This window comes from Scardinius erythrophthalmus, assembly GCF_964197995.2.
Source record: "Scardinius erythrophthalmus genome assembly, chromosome: 8".
NCBI classification, from domain to species: domain Eukaryota; kingdom Metazoa; phylum Chordata; class Actinopteri; order Cypriniformes; family Leuciscidae; genus Scardinius; species Scardinius erythrophthalmus.
In genome coordinates this window covers 13,136,989-13,155,687 of record NC_138228.1, presented here as the reverse complement: position 1 = coordinate 13,155,687, position 18,699 = coordinate 13,136,989, and the positions used below count along the sequence as shown (strand labels likewise).

Below are 18,699 nucleotides of genomic sequence, written 5' to 3'. Positions count from 1 at the left end.
TCTCCAAAGAGCTGGTATCGGACTACACAAAAGAAATTGACCCTTTTTGCCAAGAGAGAAGATTAATTGCACATTTATTCATTTATTCATTTAAAATTATACACTAATACATGTTGAAATTGGCTTGAATTGAAGGGGAATAAAATATTTAGTATGATGTCATGAACTCAGTGTTTTTAATTTAGCTAAAAGTCTCCTGCCAATGCATCAAGCAAAGAGTAGATTTGTGTTTGCAACAAAAAAGACAACATAATCCTTGTTATTTGATGGAAACCTTCTAAAAAGAGCTGGCTTTACCTGGAATTTTACTTACCGCTACACCCATCAGAATATTCTATATTGCAGGTGTATTCAATTGATTACACGCAAGAGATAATGAAAGTTGAGCTCATAATTTACATATGCTAGATGAAAGTGCTGAAAAAAAAAATGTAACTGATAAATGAATCATCTGACTGTGCTCAAGCACATAAAGTAAGGGAACATTTAAAGCTGTTTTACAGCTCTGCATCACATTCATCTCTGTGAGTTTCATGAGATTTAGCCAGTCTTGCAGTTCAAACCAAAGTTAGTTTCATTTTCCTCGTGACCGATCATAGTCTCTCAGGGCTGGACTGGGACAAAAAATCGGCCCGGGCATTTTGGCCAGACCGGCCCACTATATGATCATAAACACCACCCATCTTTGCACGCCCATAATTATATGCATACCAACTCCTATTCATTAAAACCACTAATGCCATGTAATGAGTGAGTATAGGAACGAGTGAGAGTTAACAGATTAAATAAGTAAAAATTTGACATTTATTAATACAGTCGAACTATACTACAAAGTGATGAATCCTGAAACAAGCTATAAGCTGCATTGGCATAGCAATACCATATGCATAGTGTTGTACCAATTTCTATACTTGAAAGAGATAAGACATGATCTTTTATTTTGACACAAACTGCATCAAGCTTTTATTTTGGCGGAAAACATGGTTTACAAACGCCTCTCATTAAATTTCTAGTGAATTGCGGTAATCGTCAACTATGCAGATGTGGAAATAATCTGTAACTGGGTTATGGGTTCCTACACTCATGACACAGCCTAAGTGTTTTGAAAGTAGTTCTGCTTACCGCAGACTCTACACTTTCTCATCTCTCTCCTGGTCCTCCTCACTATCATCATCTGCCCGCTGGAGCTGATGAAGGTCAGAAAACATATTTTGACACAGTTTACAGTGTCTGCTTTAAGGGCCTGGTTCTATTTTTTCACGCTATTTCTCTGCACATTCCTTGCGTTTCTTCTCCATCTATTTTGACAGATACACACTGACACTGCTGCACGCTCGCTCACTCGTTTAAAGTTGTGATTGGGCCAGCCCAGTGTCAATCAAGAAAAGAGCCAATGGGCCGCTGATCTACATGTTTCATGGGCTGGTCTGTCAGAAAAAAAAAACTAACACTGACTTTTTTTGACCAATGCATTACACCGGCACAAACCCAGCGCCGCCAATTAAGCAAAACAAAACAAAACGAATGGGCCGCCGATGTACAAATTTTATGGGCCGTTAAAATTTTTTTTAAAAAATAATAGTAAAAAGTATGTATGAGTATGAGATGTATCGGCCCAAAAAGCACGTCGGCCCACCGGGAAAATGCCCAGTATGCCCAATGGCCAGTCCAGCCATGTAGTCTCTACACACCCATCAGTGACAGACTAGCTAATGCTGTACATGTCCATGCTATGTTGGACAGAGTATTACAGAGGGCCAGATGGTGTCGGTACAGGTGCAAGTCGTGAGTGGTTTCGGTGTTGCGTTGCAGTTTTGCATTTTGGCTGTATGATTTGCCAGAAGGGGAGTTCCTGGAACAGATGGTGTTGCAGGGTTAGCAATGATCTTAGCCACTGTTCTCTGGCCTGGGTCCTTAATATAAGACAGAAGAGAGTGAACAATACACAGCGCAATCTGAACAATGTGCCGCAGGTTTCCCCTTGAGTGGACAGAAACCACCCAAACTCAGCATGATGAGGCCAAAGTGACGCAGTCAAAGAACGGAATAAAGGAAACACTAGATGAAGATTGTGTGCGCTTGTAGAGGTGTTCCGTTGATGCCAAGTTTTGTCAACCTATATATATTAAGTAGCAAAGTTTACAACAAACCAGTACCTCCATATATAATTGGACCTTGTAGGTTTTTATTAGAAATGTTTTGCTAATTACACTGATTTAAATAATGCTGACCATACAATTTTGAATTTTTAACATTGGTTTTCAAATGTGCATGTTAGACAGTGGCTGCATTTACATTACCCTTCAAATTGCAAAATTGAAATTGCGAATTGAAAATATGCCCAATGGAAACACGTCAATTTCGCAAAAACTCCCATATATTGCATGATGTGGTTTTTCTTGCAATTTGAACAACAAATATTTCTCAAAACTGCAATGGAAACATGAACGTAAAAGTCACAAAACCATTCTTTAAAGAAGGCGCAGTATGTTTGAACAGAAGACAATAAAGAGTTCTTTATTAAAATCATAAAAGCCTACCCCCTACTCTTTAGAAAAACATCCTGGGATTTTTTGTGACCTCGGTTTAACGTCTCATCCGAAGGGCGAAATACATCGATGAGCGCTAGTAAAACTAAAATACAACAGGCTAATGCAAGTTAAGTGGACGTTAGGTTAGCCTCAGACTTTGTTTTTACTTATTGCGAGGGGTAAAATGTACTTTTTAGTCGCATAACATCGGTTCATGGAAACGCCATCATTTCGCAATAGTTTTTTATTGACATTTAGGAAATATTGCAAAAGTTTTGTGCAAATCTGTAATAGAAACCAGGCTAGTGATTTGTGTATTCCAGTTGAAACCCCCATTGTTCACAACAATATTCAAAGGCCTCATAACTTTCTTCGTTTCTTCGTTAAATTCTTAGTTTCATTTTCATGGACTTTTAGTTTGTTATTTACTGTCACATGTGTTTCTTTGTTCAGTTTCCTGCCACTTTATCAGTTGTCATGGTAATTAATTTGATCTGCACAGGTGTTAATCATTATTTCCCCCATTTGGTTTGTATTTAAGTTGCTTTCTTTTCAGTGTTCTGTTGTCTGTTCTCGTTAATGCATCAGTTGAACTATCTTGTCTGGAGTTGTTGGATTTACCGTCTGATCTTGATGTTAAAGACTTTTAACCTAATCTTCTTCGTCATTGTCTGCTTCTACAACTATGCATTGATGGATTTTTAGTTGTTTGGACTTATTTGAATGCTTTTTTTGTCTAATTTGATATCATATCTTGAGGCTCCCTTGAAAGTTTGCAAAGACCCCCTAGTGGGACTCGGTTGAGAACTGTTGGTTTATTCTGAACCAGATATGACTGACAGAAATAAAATTCAGTTCAGTGAGTTACTGCAACTATTGAAACTGATAAGTCATGAAGTTGATTCAGACCATGAATCTCTTTGACTGTTTCATTGACAGTGTCACTCACATAGTTTTATTATAATAAAACCAAATATATTTTAAGTACCGACTTCACCCTAGGAAATTGTGCTTTTTTTAGTAATAGGTTTGTTTTGTGGCTTAAATACAAATGTTTCATTTAGAGAAATAATATAGATCGCCATTTCTCTTTCCATTTGCACAGTTTTTTTCAACTAGCTTAATTACAACTCATTGATATTTTGTTTATGAAATCTGCATGGAAACGTTTACATGAACAAATCACGATTCACCAAAAACTTTCATACTGAAATGTATTCAAAATTTCTGATAAATGTAGGAACAACTGTAAACGCACGTACACAAAAAGCACTTTCTCTACGTGGCCTTATAATCGTGTTAAGAAGTTATATTTCATCTTAATAACATGACTATTATTATGATATGTTATATCATATTATTAATAAATAATACAATTTCATTTTTTATTTTATATATTATATCGTAGAACCTATTCTTTCTCTTTCATTATATTAAATTCACACTGCAAGCTTACGTCTCAGCTAAAATCTAAATTGGTTTTGCCATGGGGCAAGAAATTCAGCAGTGGAATAATGGTGCAAGAAACACTGCTTAAGTGGGTTGATTACTAATTCCATGGCTTTGAGAGAGTTGAGTTTTAGTTTTTCCCTTTTATGAGAATGCAGACTGTCTCTCTACTGCAAATTGACTTTTGTTGTAGTTCTACGTGCTTTTATCAAAAGTGTGAAGGAAATAAGAGAGCTGGGAACCCTGCGGTGCTCCAATATTGATGCAGGAGAAATTGGGAGGTGATTGTCCTCACATGCAGCTTATAGAATAGGTTTTTATATGACCCTCAACAGCAGGAGTTTCCAAGCCACAAAGTGCCAGTGTAGGTCAAAAGGGTTATTGCACCAGAATCACCTTTGTTAAAGCTGGGGCTGCGGTCCTGAACGAATTGACTTGCTTGAACTCCTTAAATGAGCAGCATGACTTGAAAGAAAATGTTCCGAAGTGAAGCTGTGCTTATGCCTGCCTGCTGTTTACTATTCCGAGCACTAACATCTTTTCAGTTCCAAGGTTACAGAGTTCACAGAAAGATACTCTGGAGTGTTTCACAAGTGTACGTATAAACAAACAGACACGTGGCTGCCTCTATGCAGTAGTTCTTGTCTTTATTTGGGGAAATGTTTAGCCTGGAAATCCAGACCTAAATCTAAAAGATTAATGGTCTGGCGTCGACTAATGAAAATCGCCCAGCTCGAAGGGCGGCACCAAGCATGCATTTGAAAATCTCACTGCACGCAATTGGATAACACTACGACCAATCACAACAATAAACCCCATACGCTTAGCTACCAGCGGAGCTAACTGGTAGATTAGACTCTTACCGTATCCGGTCGGCAAAACAGCAAAAACGTACTTCTTGCAAAGGAACGATTCGAGCGCCGTCTTCTGTTCCTGTTTTAGATAAAAAGCCAAGTCTAACTCGTTCATTGTAGCGGCCAAAGCCGTTTCAAACAACTGGTGTTCATCCATAGCCATCTTGCAATGTTTACTAATGATTTTGACGTCACAGCGCTGTCGGCATCTGTTTAGCTCGCCTCTGGCCCGCCTATATCAGATAACCCGATGTGATTGGTGCAGCTCAGATCGAGGAGCATATTTAATGAGCACCATTACTCGACACCAGAGTAACTCGCTGAGCAAATTCAACTTGTGCTCTCGTGAGAACTCTGGATTACCAGGGTAGGAAATGGTTACAAGCTTAGTGTAACCAGAAGTCACTCAAATCCAGGTTGCTTCAGGAGGAGTCCACTGGTTCAGATTGCATCACAATACAAAAAACTCCTGTTCTGAAAGCCTATAGCCTTTTGTTTAGGCTTTTCTTTTAAAATATTTTATTGGATTTTTTTGCTTTTAATTTATAAAATAGAAGAGAAGCAAAAGGAAACAACAGTGAGAGGATGAATGGTGTGGTGTTGCAAGGCCGTTAATGTATGTGTGCATGTTTGATCATTTTTCTACTTGTGCTGCATACTCATTTTTGATTTAGCAGATGCAGAGATCGTAAATGGAGTAAATAGTGTCATCCATCAAAAGATTCATTCCACAAGTAGCTTCATCCCAGAGTTAAAGATGCATTTTTAATGCCCGCCTGCTTGTTATCTTCCCCTATAATTTTCTTGAATCAAATTTGCAAGATACTCAGATGTATACAACTCATCTTGTGTTGGCCACACTTTGTGGGTGCTCTCTCTCTTTCTACTTTATTGTGCGTAGACATACAAACACATTTTTTAAAATCACATTTTTGAACTTCACCACCTTTGTTTTAAATGAGTCCATTAAGAACATGTTTGCGATGTTATTTATTGAAGTTTTGTAAGATAATTTATTTATCTATTATATAAAAATATCATTATATTTATAAATATATAATAGTATTTGCCTCCCTTTCTACAGTTAACAGTTAGTGCCACGGAGTCAACTTTGGCAGCAATTACTGTGTCTATCGAAAAAGTAACCGATGCCTCGACTTTATTAAGTTAAGCAGAAACTGTAATTTCACAGATGCTTAATTAGAATGACTGGGTCACTCCAGGGCATTACTATTTGGGGTTTTAAGTGTGTATTTTGCTGTATGCTTCAGGTATCTGTCCTGTTTGAAGATGAATCACCTTTGCAGTCTTAGTGCTGTCGAGGACAGTAAAAAAAATTCTCCTAGGACTTTCTTGTTCTCAGCTTTATCCATTGTTCTTTGTGTCTCTCTGAGTTTTCAGCCCCTGCTGACAGGCATTGCATTATGCGGTCACTATGCTTTACTCAAAGGCCTGAATCATACTCTATGCAATATGGCTGGGTGATATGACCAAATTCTTATTTCACGATATGAGCAATTTTATTTCACGAAAAAATGTATTTCACAACAATACAGTATATATCACAATATAGTTATTTTGTGTTATTTTTTCTAATTTCAAATGACAACAATAGGACAAATACAATATAACAAAAATATTAACTAAACAAATTAGGCCTAGTTTTTCATGTACAATAGGTTTATTTAACATAGTTGGAATTAGTACAGAAATTGAATAATAGTCTTCACTGTAATATGCACCACTTATGAAAGCTAAAAAAGTTATTCAGTCAAGAGCAGTAAGTTATTTTCTTATAAAATTATTAATTTATTTCTTATATTTCTCTTTTGTTGAAATCTCAATATTGACACAGAGCAGAAGGTAGGTATATTAGGCTGCTGTCACTTTAAAGGGTTAGTTCACCCAAAAATGAAAATTCTGTCAGTAATTACTCACCCTCATGTTGTTCCAACCGCGTAAGACCTTCGTTCATCTTCGGAACACAAATTAAGATATTTTTGATGAAATCTGAGCCATATCTGAATCCTCCATAGGCTGCTATTGTGTCCGAAACTTGCTGGCCCAGAAAAGTTATTAAAGAGATCGTTAATATAGTCCAAGTGACTCCAGTGGCTCAATCTTATGTATATCAAGCGACGAGAATACTTTTTGTGCGCAAAAACAAACAAAAATAACGACTTTATTCCACTATTCATTTCCTTCTCTCTGGACCTCTAGTTGGTTTGCGTAGTGTTTTTGCGCAGTGCGTCCGTGTTACACGTCACCACGTAGGCTCACTATTGGCCGACGCCAGTCATGTGTGTGATGCGTGATGACGTGCAACACAGACGCGCTGCGCAAAAACACTACGAGGCCCAGAGAGAAGGAAATGAAAAGTGGAATAAAGTCGTTATTTTTGTTTGTTTTTGCGCACAAAAAGTATTCTCGTCGCTTGATATACTTAAGATTGAGTCACTGTAGTCACTTGGACTATATTAACGATCTCTTTAATAACTTTTCTGGGCCAGCAAGTTTCGGACACAATAGCAGCCTATGGAGGATTCAGATATGGCTCAGATTTCATCAAAAATATCTTAATTTGTGTTCCGAAGATGAACGAAGGTCTTACGCGGTTGGAACAACATGAGGGTGAGTAATTACTGACAGAATTTTCATTTTTGGGTGAACTAACCCTTTAAGACTAAACTCTACACGATGGGCAATTTGACATAATCGCGTGTGTATTCGACCATTCAAGCGTAATAAGACGTGAAAGAGAACTGAATTCGCGGTAGTATGCTCAGAGAGGCAGCTTTTTGTGCACGTGCTTTGGCTGTGTGCCAGTCAGCACGAGCACCGGACCATGTTCCTTTTCAGGATATATTGTGCTTATAACTCTTTTTATCATCAAGCATGTCCTGCTCTTTATATTCTCATTCATGCATTTCTCTGAAGTGTCAATAGTGCTATGTATTTACATACTGTGTACACAATATAGCAAAATCTCTTAACAGTAGACATTGTATACCATCCATGGTAACGATATATATAGTCATACCGCCCAGACTATGCAAGTATGCAGACTCTTCTAGCTATGCAAGCTAAATTTTTTGTTTTTGTGTGAAAATGCATATTCCCAGAGTTGCCACAAGATAGCCTGACAATTCAGACCCACATCAAGATGTTGGGTCTGGGAACACACCATTGGCAGGGCTCAATCCGATTTTTGTTGTCTTTCAAATTCCTTCTGCACGCAATAGGATAGCGCTATAACCAACCAGAGCGTTTCCACCAGCGGAGCTAGTTGATAGATTAAACTTTTGCCGGATCCGGGCAGCAAAACTCCAAGCACATCTTCCTTTTTTAAGAATGACTTCAGTGCCGTTCTTTGTTCTTTTCTCAAAGAAAAGCTTAACTCCAAGTCTTCCAGAGTCGGCCAAAGCCGATTCGAAAGACCGCTGTTCGCCAGCAGCAGCAGCCATCTTCTTTGTTTTCAAGTAGCAGGGAATTCACGCAAAACCATCACAACTCTGCCGCCATTATGTGAAGCCTGCCCACCGACTCTATACACGATGTGATTGGCCTGACTAGAGTTTGGTTTTTCCAGCTCGCAAGCCAACGGAGAGTTGCTAGACGACACTGGCTGCAAAATAAAATTTGCTGCCGCTAGGGTGCGTCTAGATTTCTAGGCTAGCCACAAGGGGTAGTATAGCAACATTAGCTTGAACATTTTTACTGTCAGTTTTTCTCTTTCAGATCACTGCCCCATAGTGTGCGTCTGAATGGCAAGAGCTGCTAAAATCCATTGATATACATTTTTCTGGGAAGCAACGTTTAAGTTACCAGGCTACCATAATGCTTCCATGAATTTACTAGTCCCAGGATTTACCAGGAGTTTTTAGGCAGTTTGTTCTAATATTATGGTAGCATTGGTTTAAGATTTGCATGTCCATAATCGTCATGCCGGGCTGGTAAATATGAATGTGGTTGTTTATTTTGCGTGCATTTTTTAAATAAACATTGTATATTTCCCCCAATCCCTCATTTTCTTTTGACTTTTTCTTTACAGGCCAGCATGATGAATAAACCCATCTGTTGACCTCTTGGTTATTTTTCCACTGAGATGTTTATGGGTTGGCTGTTAGGTATCCATGTCTGTTCAATGTCTCCTGGGTCCTGACTAAAAGCTAGAGATGCTGCTCTGAGAGGGAAGGAGAGGATGTTACAGTGCCATTTACACTTAGGCCAGAAACATACTTGAATGTGTGGTCAACAGCGGAAGCAGACTGTTCCGTTGTATATACTTTTCATGCGTTATATTACTGTGATGGTAACAAGTAGAGGGCTACAACAGGTAGCTAGCTATAAATATGTCTATTTGGTGCGGAAGTCATTGTTTTAGTGGCCAGCTGCTTTTTTTTTTTTTTTTTCACTGCAGCCAGGCAAAATGAAATATGACTATCTCTAAAAAATTAGCAGAAGAAGCTGGAGCTAATACATTTCTAATAGTTATAATGGTTGCTCCCTCTGATTTCTATGGTCTGATGTAGAGATGCTCTGACAGATGGAGACCACAAAACTGCTGGTGCAGGACTACGGTAGTAAAACTCGTTTGACAGGATTTGCTGTAACTTGCTATAAAGGACAGATCAAATGGACCGAGTGCAGCAGTGGTGTCCAGGGACTGGGGGAAAGATGACACTGAAGAGAGTGAACAGAATGAGAACGATGCAGTTATGGCTCGTTTCCATCGAGCGGTACAGTACAGTACAGAACTAAACCACAAGTACTTCCAACGCCAGCAGGACCCTTACTTGATAGGCGCCGTGTATGCCAGAAAGTAGCGCTCAACGTCATTCTCGTGCGAAGAAGAAAGCGACACAGTAAACAACAATGGAGAACATACAGCAGATCTTGTTCTTGCTTCTTGGCATGTGGCTGTTTGTCACAAAACAATAAAACATTGTGTTGCAACGTTATTGTGTTTCAACTGTATTAAAAAATGGCGCCTCTTGTGTTGTCATTCCCCTTGTGGCACGCACAAGTGAAGATTCTCTGTCAACCAATCCACGTTCTGTAGTGAATCTAGCTCCACCCTTTAGCTACTAGACTACTGTGCTAGGTACCCCAACAGTAGCGTCCCAAAAAAGTGGTACGATATGGTTCGTATTTTGGTTCCATTGAACTTCTGACGATCGAAACGTAAATAATTGCGCAACTTGGTGAAAACGAGCCATTAGATGAAAGGTGTGGGTATGTGACCAGTGCCTCCAAAGGTCATGTGGGAACAGTCACAGGTAGTTGCAGGCAAATCTATTTTTGTGTTAGATATATATATGTAGTGAGTTGCTCTCCTGCAGTGGACAACTCTTTGCAGCCTGTCTCTACACACACACACACACTCATATTAAGATACACAGAGTGGAAAAGGCTGCCCAATTTACGGTCTTATGATTTCCATGATGCAAAAGGCAGAATGGATGGAATCCCGGAATTCAGTCATAAAAAAAGGAATTTACTGTATAAAGCGGAATGTCACTAAATTTGCCAATATTTTGATGAATAAATCAAATGTAGGGCTGTACACTTGATCAAACCACTATATAGACTAGTGTCTGTGAATAATAAACTGCTAAAGGACTGCTATTTAAAAACAAAATCTTCATCTCTCTCTGTGAAGGAGTTGGACAGTTTAGTCTACACATACTCAAGCTCAGGGTGTTTTTTGTTAAAATTTGTATAAATTATTCAATTGTTAAAGTTTTATGAATTAAGTTGATTGGGCATCCTTTTTGATTATTAAAATTGAACTAAACCATTAAAATTTATTCCAGAATAAAACATTTAAAAAAGGAAGACAGAATTTGGGGAAAAATATATCAGATGTCATGGGGTCCAAATTAGGGCCTCATTCATCCCTTTATCTCTTCATTACTCTCTATTATAGGCGCATAAGGTGGGGGGAAGAGAATGAGTGTGTCTCAGTTGAAAATATGGAGTGCTTAGCAAGCAGGAGATGGAGAGGCAGGTGTTTAAGATTCTGAGACCGTCTCACTGTGTACTTTTGCTAGCACAGAGCTGTACCGCACCATCCAAACCTGTGCTTTACTTTAGGTTTCTGGGCTAGGATGAAAAGAGATGGAGGAGAAATTGAGTAGAGTGCATTTTGAAGGATTACACAGATTAAAGCATCTAAAACTGTATGTGCGTGTGTTGTTTAGAAAGATCTGATGAGATAAAGAAAGAGACAGAGACTTTAAAAAATAAGAGGCGAGGTGATGTAAGCTGAAAAGCAAAGTCGTTTCAGACACAGAGCTTTTACATTTTGATTAAAGATTATGATGACAAACATTCTTTCTTTGAAAAAACATGCACTGATGCATAATAAGGTCAGGAACATGTATTAAGAAATGGGTTTAATTTAGATTTTGTATTGACTTTCTCAACTGTTTCGTCTAGACGGCAGTGTGATAAAATGGAGAGCAAATGAAAGCTGCTACTTAAATCTTCTGAGGTTTTTTTATGCTAAGACACAGGCAGTAATCTCACATTGATAAGTTTGCACTTTACCAAAGTCTGCAATCCAAAAAAAAAAAAAAAAAAAAGGTTTCTCCCAAGGCCAAATGATCTGATCTCTCATGTTTCTGTTGTTCTCTTGTTTCTCTGCTGTGGAATTCTAAAGAATTTTAAAAGAAACATTCAAGACAAAAGTGAATATATATTTTTTTCTAGTTATGAATCCACAAACATAATGGTTATCTGTGTTTATGTCTGTTTTGGGTGGGTTTTAGTTCTGTTCCCTACAGTTTTCAGTTTGTTTCTGTGGTTTCTCATTGATTACATTTTGATTATCATGCTCACCTGTCATTCATGTCGTTGATTGTTTTGTTTGTATTTAAACTCTGTTTCTTGTCTGTTCTCATCAGGTTTATAAGGTTGTTATCAAGTGTGTTTTTTAGTCAAGTGTGTGTTCAGTCAACCACCGCTGACAGTAAGAGACTTAGTTATATATATGTAAATGCATGTTTTTTTTAAAGAAAATCACACCCTTCACCCTTAAGTCTTTTGACGTATCATTTTATTTTCTCTAGGAGGCCATATGTGTGTTTGTGTTTGTGTGTGTGCGTGTGTGTGTGTGTTTTCCAGAGAGGAAAATGGAGGTTGGTTGCCAGTAAGACCCAGACGTGGATATATCTGATCATCTGTCATGTTCCTGTCTGTCTCTGCTTTGTGACTGTATTAGTGCACACCAGAAGGGTGAGGGTTTTTGGGTTACTGCGATGTAGCACACATAGTTCTTTCAGTGTCCCAATCACTCCATCTCTGGCTCTGCCTCTCTCAATCTCTGGCAATGACCTCAAGGTCATTTTGACATACGCCTTCATCAGCACACACAGCCTGGTAAACACCCAACATGACAGATTGTGCACGCTTTTACAGGTTTTTTTGCTTACTTTATCCTTTATGTCTTTGAAACAACGTTCAATCTGAATATTGAATAGAGAGGAGACAGGGGAGTCGAAAGTACAGCGATTTAAATAAAAACAATATGCTGACCTCAACAATTTCCTGCCAGGGGCCTTTTTCTAGGAGATCTCAGAATGACGTGGCATTATTGACTCTGCGCCAGGAATGTTCGACAACACATATTTTGCCAAGGGAAAGTGGAAAAGACAGAGACAGAGAATAAATAATGGGCTTAGATTATGGACAAGAGACATAGTGTGTAGGCTGATGTCTGATGTGTTAGAGCAGGAAGACACAGTGAGCAGCAGCAGTGCAGTGGAGACGACTTAATCACATTACATCATATCACACTATACAGCTACTGTCACTGCAGGACTGCCGAACCGTGTTAAACATCCATTTACCTCTATTTCAAGGTGTTTCGTTGTTTTTATGTGTTTTTTGTCCATTACTCGTCCCTCTTGCCTGTAGAAAGAGCTCTGAGAGAGTCCTCAGCCTCATATGTTATCACTTCTGTGACAAAGCTCAAAAACATCAGAGACAAGACATCAGTCTTAGAATGTCTGTGAGCTTTGTGATATATTCTTCTCTCCTAGCCTCTCTCTCTCTCTCTCTCTCTCTCTCTCTCTCTCTCTCTCTCTCTCTCTCTCTCTCTCTCTCTCTCTCTCTCTCTCTCTTAATTCAATTCAATTCAATTCAATTCAAATGAGCTTATTGGCATGACTTGTACAGTATTGCCAAAGCATTGGCCATTACATAAGCAATGAAAAAAAAAAACAATAGTCAATAAATCAATCAGTAAACAAATCAATCAGTAAACAAATGCATGCATACATTTATATAAACAAGAAAGAAAAAAATCTCTCTCTTTCTCTCTCTTTCTCCTGTGTTGCACATTGTTTCATGTTCTGTTGTCGTGTTGAATAAATCTAGCTGTTATTGGGAAATACTTCTTCTGCCGCCTTCATCTTTGACCTGAGATTGTTACAGCCAACAAGTTGCTCATCTGGTGCAGTTTAATGAATCAACTGGAGAATTGGCCTTATTGAATCAGCTTGGATGACTCACTTACTCACTGAACAGCAGGATTCAAGGTGTCGCCTACTGGAAAAACATTATTCTGTAAGAAGCAATGGGTTGTTTATTTATCTTCTTTTACAAAGATACATTGTAATTTATTGAAATAGGTAAGGTTTTTTTAATGGATGAGTGAACAAATGTGCTTACCAGACATGGAAACTCCTTCCATACTTTTGGAAAAGAATCCCAGGAGGATGCACCTCATGAAGTTGGTGCCAAACATGTAAAAAGGGTGACAACTTTGATTAATCTGAAATAAGATTTGATTTTTACAAATTTGACCAAGATTTACACAGTTTATACTTTATGAACAGCTCCATACCTCATATTTTCTGACATTTCATCTTGTGTCCATTTAATATTCAATCATGTAGTTGATCTTACTCTGAGTAAAATAATTTACCCAAGGCCCTACAGGGCCCTAATATCTGAAAGTGTAGAAACCTAGTTGCAAGTGTTTTCCATAACTTAATTTGAATCTTTTTTATAAATGATTTAATATTAGATATTGAAAGTAATATAGTTTATGGTTTTCCAGCATGCCTTCCGCTATATGTGCCGTACTTATGCATTTAGGGCTAGACTCCTGCTGCGGTTTCGTTTCTCATAAATAATATTTTTTTGATGAATATCTGATGCATTTTCACGAAAATATAAGATGTGAAAATGTTTAGAGGTCTGAGTTCAAATTGGAATTTTAGGAAACAGCTGACCTCAGGGGTTTGTGTGTTGTTTGTTAACATATATGAATGAGAATGTGCTCTATCACAAGTGTTGAGTTCTGCACATGCCAGTAATGTGTTTGGAGTTGTTTATCAGACCCTCTAATTGTGTACAGTCAGATAAAAGTGTGTGTGTGTGGCAGTAGCACTGCTTCAATTATTCAACTCTCTGTCCAACCCCTCGTCTCTTCTTGACATCCCCGCTCCTTGGTCCTCATATCTCATTCACTAAGGAGCTCAAAGATTGGATTATCCCAACTGCATTTCATTTTCAATACATCCATTTATGCATTCTCAGACCCTCCCTCTAGATTCATACAGCCCAGCCAGACCACCTAACATTCAATCATAGATTCATACCACAATGATGGCTGTCAGTTCATATAACCTGTTTAGTGCTAACAAAGACTGTGACTGTAATGCATGCTGGCATGATTTCAATGGTAGTTCTGTGTTTGGTTGTTTCGTTTCTTTGTTTTACTCTGGGACTGCAGCAGTTGGGTTGAGCCAAACCTATTCCAACCATCCTATTTGATTTTCAGAAAATCCTATTGTGATTGTGTTGTGAATTGTTAAATGAAAAGAACAAGAGGTATCATGATTTCAGTTTTATTTTGATTAATTGTGCAGCCCTAATGCTGTGAATGCTGAACTCAAAAGCCCTGGTATAAACCTCGGTAATCTGCTCATTCGGTCTGCAGGTGATTTCTAAATGTACAGGTTGTAAAGATGCTGGGGCTGCAGCTGATTGGTTTTGGGCACAAAGGAGGGGGGATGTCATTGACATTTCTAGTGGCAGCACAGAGATAAGGTCACCCTAAGTGCATAAGCACTGAGAAATTGACAATCAGCTTGACGAGTTGCAAATTGTTATCCTTCTTTTACATGCATAATGTCTGCACCTGCAGTCACAGCCACTTCTTCCCCACCGCAGGGAGACGAGGAGCAAAAGAAATTACATGAGAGGAAGGTGTTGGAGTAGAAGGAGGGAATGAGAATGACTGAGAACTGAGGAGAGTGACATAAAGAGAGAGAGATGGAAAGGGGACAAAGTACTGGACGGAGGAGGACAAATTGTGTGCTGAATAGCTGAATTTACACAAATGAATCACCTCAGCGCTAGTGCGGTTTGATAATATATCCGCTCTAACTGTGAGTCTGTTGCTCCAGTGAAAGATTGAGAATTTACAATGGCTTTTCAGACTTGACAAGCAAAAGCATGAATGAGTTTTGAAAGGATTTTGAAAGATGTAAGTGTGTCAGAGTGATTCGTTCTTATAGGAAGGCAGGGTGTTTGTGGAGCAAGGTTTGCAGCATTTGTATGCAGTTTTTCAGTTGGTTTCAAGGTGAGGATTTTCTACTGCATTGCTGAAGTATTTCACAGATTGTACTTGAAACTAGAGATTGGCCCATTTTTTGTTGTTTTGTTTAGTTGATATATTTTCCATTTTCCCCTTTCTCTTTTTTCTTACTGACAAACCTTTTGCTCTCACAGATATGTTATTTTAAATCTCTCTTTTGCAAACATTTTTCTACTTTAACTTCTATATGCTAAGCTGGCTTAAACATATTTTAATACATTTTGATGCAAAGTGGTTTTATTGATAATAAATTAATTGGGAATTCAGTTAGTTTCTCACTTTCTCCCTTGTTTTGTTTTCATGTTACCAATACTGATGAATGTTACCAATACTGATTTATTGAAACAATAAATGAATAATCATTACACTACAACAAAATAAAATGTATACATTAAATGTTATTATTCTATTTTTATGTATCATTATTAGTAGTGCTAGTATTTATTCCAATATGTTAAATATTTACATATTTATTTCCTGCCTGTTAAATATTAAGGTTGAAATATTTGGCATTTTTTCACTTTTCCACTGGATGTCTTGAGGTAAACACATTATAAAGACATGTACATGTGGTACACCCGAAGTTTAGAAGTCCATCATCAATTATTTATTGCATATCTTGTTCTCTGAGGCTATGTTTCACATCATAGATCTTACCGGACTGTTTTGAATATTTGCTGAGAGATGTAATTTTTTTTTTCTTTGACTGTTCACATTTGTGTTTATACTGTAAATTACACATGTATCATTGTTAACAGACAGCTGACCTTAGCGTACCTGTGAGTGAGCATATACAGAAACAATAACATCATATGCTTTACCAGCATACAGTGTGCACATGACAACAACAAAACCATTACATCTCCTAGTGTCTTCAAGCAACTGCAAATTGAACGGCTAATTTGCTAACATGGAATGACTGTGATACATTCCCTTGAGTTTTGCTTAAACTAATGCATCTCACCAAATTAATTAAATCTGCTATCTCAGCATCTTTCCAGCATTTCTGCTTGCTCCTCCCCCAGTTTTTAAGATTTTAGCAAGGCGCTTGCTCGCACTGAATGATAACAACATGATAAAACGATGTGATGATATGCATACAGTATGTTAACAGAATGTGTGATTTTAGATCTGACTGCATCAGGGAGTTTTAAGGGTTTCACATCTAGATTATTACAATGTCAGTTCACAAGATCAAACCTATACAAGCAAACATGTCGGACATCTAGGCATGTCACATGAAGGGAAAAATCCAATTTGGGTCTCTTCCAGCATGTTGCCTGAACATCAAGTGTTTAATTCAGGTATTTCAAGGTCAAAGTGCTATGTTTTTTCTTTTCTGTTAGCTCTTTCTCCCCCACCGCCTCAATCTGACCTCTGACTCTGGCTAATTAACTGATACAGCTTGACTTATCGGTTAGTGTGTCTTGAATACTAAAAGTAAACACTGAGATTTTCTTGATGTTGTGGCTTGATGTTGTGGTTATCTGTGCTCTCCTTATCTTATCCATTTCCCTTCCTCCTTTTTTTGCATTACTGACCAACCTTTTGCTCTCTGGGGTATTTTATTTTAAATCTCCCTTTCGCAAAATTGTTTCTACTTTAACTTCTAATAAGCTAAGCCTAAACACATTGATTTTAAATTTACAGCCAAAGCTTTTTTATTAAAAATAATTGATTGGGAATTAAATTTGTTTCTTACACTCTCTCTCTCTCTCTCTCTCTCTCTCTCTCTCTCTCTCTCTCCGCAGGGTGTGTGCTCCCAGAAATGCCAGCACATGTTCATCATAGAGACGGTGTGTGTGGGCTGGTTCTCCATGGAGTTTCTGCTACGGTTCGTCCAGGCCCACAGCAAGCTGGAGTTCCTCCGTGGACCTTTGAACATCATCGATGTTATGGCCATCCTGCCCTACTACGTGTCTCTTGTCGTGGGAGAAACCCCCGCTGACGAAAACGAGCGACCCTCTGGAGGTAAGGGCTACTTGGACAAGCTTGGGTTGGTACTGCGGGTCCTACGTGCCCTTCGGATCCTGTACGTAATGCGGCTGGCGCGCCACTCTCTGGGTTTGCAGACGCTGGGGCTGACGGTGCGGCGGAGCATGCGTGAGTTTGGCCTGCTGCTGCTCTTTCTCTGTGTAGCGGTGACACTCTTTTCACCACTGGTGCACCTGGCGGAGAGCGAGCTTACCGGAGTACATGATTTCAGCAGCATTCCCGCCTCTTACTGGTGGGCAATAATCTCTATGACTACAGTGGGTTATGGGGATATGGTGCCCAGGAGCATCCCCGGTCAGGTTGTGGCGCTCAGTAGCATTCTGAGCGGGATCCTAATCATGGCCTTCCCAGCCACTTCCATTTTCCACATGTTTTCCCGCTCCTACCAGGAGCTGAAACAGGAGCACGACAGGCTCTTTAAGGAGGAGTGCGCGGCAGCCGCAGCTGCTACCGCAGGAGCCGAGGACGAGCAGGATGGAGGATGGGTGGACTTTCCCCCTCCTAGACTAGTTATTACCCCAGACACAGAGACGCCAGGCTCTGTTGAAGACCTTTCTGTACTCGGGAATGGTGGAGAGACTTCCGGGAATAACAAGCACCCGTTACCAGCTGGAGCCTTTTAAGTGATGCACAACCATTGTACTGTTCACTAGATCAAAACTGTTCTTCCATGCCCTCATACTGAACCCTTTTGCAGTGGAGAGGGTGAATTTTCATGGACGGCTCTGTCTAAAGAGTTAAAGGGCCTTGAAGCTACAGTATTTTGTCTTCCATCAGCCACAAGCTGACTTCATCTCATTGAAGTACTATTTCCTTCATATTTACACTGTGCCAGATTTAGCACTCTATGAAAATCCATGCAATAGAAATAAAAAATTAAGCTACATAGTTTAACTTTGGAGCCTTTTTCCACACCGTTAGACATACAGCAGAGAAATTCACGTTCCTCAAATTAATTATCGGTCATTTTTTAACAGATCCAAAGATGTGCTTTTTTTGTTGACTGTTTTAAATGCAAGAATTGCTCTTCCAGAAAATGTGCATAATGCATATGATTTTCTTAATATAATAAAACATGCAATGGCTCTTGAACAGCTCCAAATAAAACAGCACTAATCTCTGAGTCTTGTCCTGTTTTTTAGGGTTCATAGAAGGATTTTCTAATCCTCTTATTTGAAACGCTCAGTCATTAGACACAGTCACTCTGTTCTCTTCTCTTAAGCAGCACATATGTGCCCCTGCCATCTGCCAACTATGA

The 18,699-nt window shown here is 38.8% G+C and overlaps 1 protein-coding gene across 1 annotated transcript in view; it reads left to right on the top strand.

The window, feature by feature from the left end:
- Window positions 1–18,410, top strand: part of kcng4a (potassium voltage-gated channel, subfamily G, member 4a) — a 28,038-nt gene extending 9,628 nt beyond the window's left edge. The window contains exon 2 of the mRNA XM_081373323.1: window positions 17,198–18,410. Within this exon, the coding sequence (XP_081229449.1) occupies window positions 17,198–18,064 (867 nt within the window). The 3' untranslated portion in view covers window positions 18,065–18,410. The remainder of the gene's footprint in view (window positions 1–17,197) is intronic.
- Window positions 18,411–18,699: the final 289 nt, after the last annotated feature.